The 7,968-nt window shown below is 48.3% G+C and overlaps 1 protein-coding gene across 1 annotated transcript in view; it reads right to left on the bottom strand.

Annotated features, from left to right (window-relative positions):
* LOC140426097 (uncharacterized) overlaps positions 1–7,663 on the bottom strand; it is a 309,460-nt gene extending 301,797 nt beyond the window's left edge. Inside the window, exon 1 of the mRNA XM_072510447.1 lies at positions 7,040–7,663. Within this exon, the coding sequence (XP_072366548.1) occupies positions 7,040–7,103 (64 nt within the window). The 5' untranslated portion in view covers positions 7,104–7,663. The remainder of the gene's footprint in view (positions 1–7,039) is intronic.
* Positions 7,664–7,968: the final 305 nt, after the last annotated feature.

Genomic DNA, 7,968 nt, shown 5'->3' on the forward strand with positions numbered 1-7,968 from the left:
TTTCCCTATTGTGTCCAGTACCAGATGGTTGATGGGTGTATAACAGATTGCGTACAGGAAGCAGTGCCCTGTACTTGGAAGAACACAGCATCAGAAAACAACAGTTGCAGCTGGTTGGTTGGTCAGAGGAGACAGGCATCAAAATGCCTCCTTCCTGAAGTATGGATGTCTGCTTGTTCACAGAATCCCTACAGTGCAGTAGGACACAATTTGGCCCATCAAGTCTGCTACCGACCCTTCAAATGAGTACTCTGCCCATTTACGAGTGTCCACCTTGCCCTATCCCCATAATCTCATAACCTAACACACACATCCCTGGACATTAAGGAGCAATTTAGCATGGCTGATCCACCTAACCTGTATGTCTTTGGACTGTGGGAGGAAACCAGAGCACCCGGAGGAAGCCCATGCAGTCACGGGGAGAATGTGCAAACTCCACACAGTCACCCAAGGCCGGAATTGAACCCAGGTCCCTGGTACTATGAGGCAGCAGTGCTAACCACCGTGCCGCCCAGGCGACACGTAACACCTACAGCACTATGTGATAACTAACGAAAGTTGCTGCATTCATGTTAACAAGATATAACCTATATACCAGATTATACCATAACTTTCAAACCTTGCCCTTCATTTCTGAATTCACCAGTTTGACTATAATGAATGTAATTATTTTATTTATTCCACTGCAAGTAGAACAGCTTATGTTGATTGTCCTTCAAAAAACATAACTTTCTAGAACATACTTTGACTTAGAATCGAGGTTCGGAATAGAGACACTAATGCTTCCACGAACATTGCTTTTTGCTCACATCTGCTTCAGCCTCAAGAAGTAACCCTGGCCGTTTGTAGAAAACTGCATTGGTGCTAAAATGGTGCACAGTGTGCAAAGTTCCCTCGTCCTTCTGCTACTTTAGAGGGAGATTGTGGGGTAGCGGTAATGTCACTGGCCGAGTAGTCCGGAGGCCCAGGCTGATCTTCTGGAATGAGGGTTCAAATTCCACCATGGTAGCTGGTGGAATTTAAATTCAAATCATTAAATCTGAAATGTATACCAGTTAAACCAATCCAATTATCTTCCCACGCCTTCACTAAGGCAGACTTCCACCTGCTTCCCTTTCTGCCAGTGGCGTCTTCCAGTCTCGCAGAAGGCTACCCCCTCAAGCCATACAAAACGCCATAAACCTCCGTGGAACCAGAAGATCCTGCCGGCGGCCAATGGCAAGCCTTAGAGTGGGAACGTGGCTCCGGCAGTCAGAGGCCTCACTACCAATAGTGGAATGATGAAAATCAAGGATGTGCAAGTGACAAAAGAACATTTTAGGCTAGCTTAAGTAACACCTGTCATCCATATTGGCACAGCCTGACGTGCGCCAGATGCTGATAAGGCCAAGTGTTTCTTGACAGCACTGGGACTATGTCTGAATGGAGTATGGCAGCAAAGCCTGCGTGAAGCGATACTTCCATTCTTTGCCAGAGAAGAGAAAGATCTTAACAACGCATCACCACATGGTCTCGATGCACATAACATCCAATGGATCACTTTGAAGTGCGGTGATTATGATGTGCCACAGTCAGCGACCATTTTGAACACAAGGGGCGGGATTCTTCGGTACGCCAGCCCCGTTTTCCTGAGCGACGCGCCCTTGCCAGCAGCGGGATTCTCCGTTCCCGCCACCTGCCAATGGGAAACCTGCGGGCGTGGGTGCGCTGCGGGCGCAATGGAGAATCCCGAGGGTGGAAAATCCGGCCCAAGATCTCACAAGCAGCAATGAGGCAGTTGCCCATTTCACCTGTTGCTTTGGAAAATGATTGCTGGTTGAGGAGGAGCAGTGAGCAGGGCACTGGGATGCCTCGCGATCCATGGGTGGATCCATTTGACATCGCATCATGACGGCAAGGCAGAATATCCCTAATATCAGTGCCCCAGGGTGTTGACAATAACTGCCTTTTGGAGATTGTGGTTGCCTTCCAAATGGGTACTTACTTCAGCAACTTCTTAATTTTGTTTTAAACTGTTTGAGCAGCAATAAAACCAGAAAGGCAGTGTATCGCTGCAGAGTAACCTTGCCTGCAAGTTAACCAACAATGCATTTCAATGTGACGCAAGTCTTCATATCCTCTGTTTGCCAAATAGCCTTTTAGAAATATTGCAGCCAAAACGTGAAAATATGTCTCATCCTTCAAATAAATACCCAGGCACAGCTCAGTGGAATAGTTGTTTGGATTTTGTTCCTTACCCTTTTTCTTTTGCCCATTTTATCCGACCCCCCTCTTTCTCTTCTGATGCCACTGTGCCGAGGTTTGATTCCCGGCTTGGGTCACTGTCTGTGCGGAGTCTGCACGTTCTCCCCGTGGGTTACCTCCGGGTGCTCCGGTTTCCTCCCACAAGTCCAGAAAGACGTGCTTGTTGGGTGAATTGGACATTCTGAATTCTCCCTCCGTGTACCCGAACAGGCGCCGGAGTGTAGCGACTAGGGGATTTTCACAGTAACTTCATTGCAGTGTTAATGTAAGCTTACTTGTGACACTAATAAAGATTATTATTATTCTAAATCACTCCAGTAATTTGTTAATTAATAATAAACAATCAAACCTTCGCTAATAACAAATTTTGCAGAGTCAATATAACTGTTTGCAAATCTGCTGTGTCATTCCCTTGTAGCCATGACTTGGCAATTTGAAATGGCTCAACTATAGATAAGGGCCTTGGCTCGTCAAAACATTTCATCTTACCAGCAACCAAGTTTCTGCTTGATGAAAAGCACGGAGGTAAACAGAATGGTGTCGATGCTCACAGCTTTCACCCAGCATAAACAGCTGTAACAACCATATAATATTGGATGGTGCCTCTTAACTGCTGACAATGCGGCCATTTTGAAAGTGTCCAAATCGCCCACCTGATTCAGGCAGCAAGCCCCTTTTAATATGGAAATCATGATGTCATGACACAAAGGGGACTCCAATTTGAGAAGCAGGGGCCTCACAAAGGTAAACCAGGTCACCGCTCCCTCCTGGGACCACCACCCACCTTGCTCACAACCACTTTCTGCAATTTATCCTGCTGGTGGCTGCCCAGGCCCAGTCTTGAGCCTTCAACTGTTGGGTTCCCCTCCCCTCCCCCACCCCAACAGATCACCAGCCAAATTTAATTGAGGGTCGGCCAACTCTCTGAGCTGAGAGTTGATGACACCTCTATAGACCAATCCATTTCTGTTGGGACCTCTCGTGCGAGGAATGTTAAACAAGAAGCTCTCTGAAGAATGCCGCGGGCTCTTTAGAAGGTCCACCTCAGATAGCACTCAAGACCTTGATTGAATGGGTCATCCAAAGGACAGCACTTCCATTGACGCAGCATCCCCTCAATTCTGTGGTATATTTACAGCATCAAAGGCTACCTAATAAGATAAGAGCCGATGGTGTTGGGGATAGTATACTTTCATGGATGAACAGAGAGGGCGATTGTACGGCCACCCAGAGTTCCCAGAATCACACCCAGAGTTGGGATAAGAGGGACATTTTCAGGATGGCAACCTAAAACTAGTGGAGGGCCACAGGGATCCATGCTGGGGCCGTAAGTGAATGTATTATTGCCAAGTTTGCGGATGACACAAAAATAGGTGGGAAAGCAAGTGGTGTGCGAGAGAAAGGCAGGAATTCTCCGGCCGTTCGCTGGTGGCGGGATTCTCTGGTCCCGCTAGCAGCATACCTCCGCCCGCAGTTTTCCCAGCGGAGTGGTGGAGCTTCAATGGGAAATCCCATTGACAGTGGCGGAAGCAGAAAATTTTGCGGCCAGCGAACGGTGCGCCAGCTCCCGCCGCCCAGAAACACGGGGCAGGGAGGCTGGAGAATCCTGTCCAAAGAGTCGAAAGAGGGATAGAGACAGGTTAAGTGAGTGACAAAGGGTTAGCAGTTGGAACATACTGCAGGAAAATATGAAGTTCTGCACTTTGGTAGGAAGAATAAAGAAGCTGAATATTATCTAAATGGAGAAAGACGGCAGAAAGCTGCTGCACAGAAGGATGGGAGGATCCTCGTGGGTAAATCACAAAAGGCTAGCCTCCATGTTCAGCAGGTAATAGGGGAGGCAAATGGAATGTTGGCCTTTATTTCAAAGGGAACGGAGTATAAAAATATAGTAGTCTTGCTAAAACTATACAAGGCACTAGTTAGACCACACCTGGAAAACTGTGAACATTTTTGGTCTCCTTGTTGGAGATTTCATGACCAAGCTTTGTCAATGATACTGGATGAATGTTTTATGAATCTCTCATTTTGTGATTTCCCAATTGAAGTGGGGTGCAGCAACTCAAATACAACTCTCGTTAAATACTGGTTCAGACACGTGAGGCAAATGTCTCATCGCACTATCCCTTAAAATTATGTCCGCTCGTGACAGCCATTTCCGCCTTGGGGGAAAGTCTCTGGCTATCCACTCTATCCATGCCTCTCATCGCCTTGTACACCTCTATCAAGTCACCTCTCTTCCTTCTTCACTCCAGTGAGAAAAGGCCTAGAGAAGGCGGAGGAGTATGACCGGATCCTCCTCCAGGTACCATGCCCTAACACGGCATTGGCAAACATGGCCTTCCAATGGATTGGTTCGTGATGGTGATTGGCAAAGTACTGCCATGGTCTGCCGTTGCCTTCTGCAGTGTGGCTGACCAGGAAACCTTTACCACTAGCCATGAGACATATTGGAAGGATTCACATGGTGATGATGGATCTGTTTGGCCACACGTTGAATGCTCCTTCCGTGACAATCAGCTCCTGGAGTGGACTTGAACTCAGAGGTAGGGAAAGTTACAAGTACACCTCAAGACTTCCATAACCTTATGGAGATCTTTAAGGTGAGATAGGGTGAGACATGGAGAAGATGTTTCCACTTTGTGAGTGAGATCACAATCACAGGCGATAAGTAGGAGACAGTAAATACCAAATTCAGTGGACAATTCAAGACCTTTTATTTAACCCAGAAAGCTGATACATATGGAACTCGCTTCCTTCCACAGGATTGGTTGAGGGGACAGTAGGTGCACAGTTTAACAAAAATAAAAAGCTAGAGTCCAGTTTTGGGCATGAATAGCGGGGTGCTTCTCTGAGCCCACTGTGCTGAGAGCGACGCTGCTATCAAACCGGACTTCGTTTTTTGGGAGCCTTTGTGGGGAACGCCCGCCGGTGCCACACTTACCCCACTTTTTTAAACCGGCATTTCTCAATGCCGTCACGATCTCTCGACTCCCCCTCCGCAGCGTCCGGACCCCCCTCAATGCCCAACATACCAATTAGGGGGTCCTCGAGCCCCCCCCACCGCACAAGAGGAGGGCTACCCAGGGCCCGATCCCCAGTCTGGGCAACCTAGCACCTGGGCACCTTGGTAGTGCCCTACCTGCCTGGAAATGCCAGCTGGGCACCCTGGCAGTGCCAGGGCGGTGGTGTCAGGGTGGCTTTACCAGGGTGATAGCAGAGGTGCCAGGGCACTGCCCGAGGGCCTCTGGTTGCCTGGGCCCCCCCCGAGGGCCTCCGAGGGCCTCCGGTTGCCCCCCCCCCCCACAACCACCACGTGCTGTTAGGCCTGGTCCATGTTTGTGGGAATCAGTGTTAAACAGTGCCACAGTGAGGTCTCCCAGGCATGAGTGTTCGATCCCAGGCCTTGTGATACTCCGACGCAGCCATATTTAAGTGAGCCTAACTGCTTAAATATGCAAATCTGGATCCTGGCTAGTGAAGGCGAGACGCAGATTGCAACGTCTCGCGAAGTGTCCCCTGTGTCGTAAATCTTGCGAGATTTAATGGCCTCGTCATATCACCGAGGTGGGCAGGGCCAGGCTGTTCGATCGCCCCTCGGTAAACACCGAAAGGAAGGAAGAATAGGAGGTGCTGTTGGATGAAGTAGACAACGAGGGAGCATTGACGCTGGCCTGGGTCGACGGGCCTGAACGTCCTTCTTCCAATGCTGTCATTCTAAGTAATACACAAAGTATCTAAACAAAAAACTGAATAATGAAGATAATACAGCTTAAAGGATAAAGGGTGAAAAAGGATCTTGAGAAATGAGGGAGAGGATGGAAAGTTCTGTCATTAACTCAGTGAGATATTTCAACCTGATTTGCGTCATCACGCCCTGTATTTGCCAAGAAGCTTTGATGAGGACCGTTTGCTGAAATGTTCTGTGGATACATCAGTTGCAAAGAAGCCCCATTCATTCCCACTTAGCCAGCTGATAACGGTTCAAGCTATCTTTCACAGAAGACACAGTTAATTTTCTAGCATTGCCTATCACACTGAGTCAGCATGTTATTGTACAAACCTGCTGTGTCACTGCATGTTAGCCACAACTCTGTCTGAAGGACAGAGGCTACATGCAGATAAAACCTGCCTTCAGAACATTCTTTTACTATTTTGTTTTCTTGCTGAATTTGTCAACTCTGGTCTCCCCCCCCCACCCATCGTCACCCCTCCCCTCCCCCTCCGTCCCCCCATACTTTATTGAAGTATAGTTCATTCGGAGTCAGTCACCCTCTGTACAACAACACCAATCTGCATTTACCTAGCCCCTTTAATGAAGAAAACATCCGAAGGCTTTTCACGGGCCGGTAATCAGACAAGAAGAAAAGATTGGTGGGGGGTTCCGAGTAGGTGCGGGGCAGAGAGGTCTAGGAAAGCTGATCCAGAGCTTGGGCACCTCATCACAGTCCCATCCGATGATGGTTAGGCTCCTTGGCTACAACCGCAGGCCGCCCTTCACTTTGAGGGGCTTTTGACAGAAATAAGCTTTGAGCTGAAAGCACTGGCAGCGATTAGAAGCTGACTATCTCCTCCCTGGCATAGGGGCACCGTGACGGTTGCCACCACCAGCTTTCGCTGCCAATGCAGCGGCAATCAAGAACCATCCCTAGTCATGTGCAGCTTCACGCTCCGCCCGCCTAAACTTCCTGAGTGGTCAGGAGCCAGCGCTTCGCAGTTTTAAAGGCTAGAGCAGCCACTTGTTGAAAGTATAACAGAACGGTAAGGGGACTGAGCGATAAGAAAGCTGTGTTACCTGGAGTCGCGGCTAGCTCAGTGCTGCTTCCAGTGGCGTTCTGTGTTCCGTTCCTCTTCTCCATTCTTGACACTTTTCTTCCCAGTCCCTTCAAAGCTTGGCGTGATTCGAAAGGCAGAGGAATGTTTTGTTTCTATTTTTTTTTAAAAAAACTCTCTTCTGTGAACTGACTTGATCCAGATCCCACCCTTCAAGCAGAACCCTGCAGGGCAAGACGCCAGCTGAGCAGCAGGGCTTTCCAACTGAGGGCGGGTTGGTGTGGGGAGAGGAGGTGTGTGTGTGTGTGTATGAGGGGGGGTGGGGGGGAGTTGCCAGAGGGTAGGGAATGAGAGACGGTGGCCCCAGCTCTAATTAACAGCAACACTGTCATTCCAAAACTGAAAGAGAAAAAAAAACGACTGTAGATTCATCAAGGGAAAGCCCAGCTGAGACAGTTAATTGTTTTGACAGGAAGTTTGAAAGTGCCTGACTAATCAGCTGATCCAAGTGCAGAAAACAGGATGTTCTGCAGTTTCGAAATTTGGGGCTTCACAACCAGGGCCCATTTGTGCTGCCTCCAGGAATGCCTGACAGACTCAGAACCTGAGAAGGGGAAAGGATGCCACACTGGGTGTCTCGTTTTTACTGCTATTTGGGGTTTTGTTAAAAGTAGCTATTCATGCCTTGTTTACTTTGGCTTTTAGTGGCTGGATCAAACCGTGGTAAAGCGAAACATCTGGAAATCATTGCCCGTGACATTATAAACAAGGGAAGGGCACAGTGATTATAAAGCATGTGGCTTTCAGGAAAACAATAATAGTCAAAATGTGACGTCGCTGAGGCAGCAACTGGTTTCGATTTGTATTTGGCTCTTCTGGAGTTGTGTTTATCATTTTCAGTGTTTACATTAGTAGTTTTGGAGGATATTAAAAAGCAGCAAGTTTATTTAG

Source organism: Scyliorhinus torazame, chromosome 7 (assembly GCF_047496885.1).
Source record: "Scyliorhinus torazame isolate Kashiwa2021f chromosome 7, sScyTor2.1, whole genome shotgun sequence".
In the NCBI taxonomy this organism is placed as follows: Eukaryota; Metazoa; Chordata; class Chondrichthyes; order Carcharhiniformes; family Scyliorhinidae; genus Scyliorhinus; species Scyliorhinus torazame.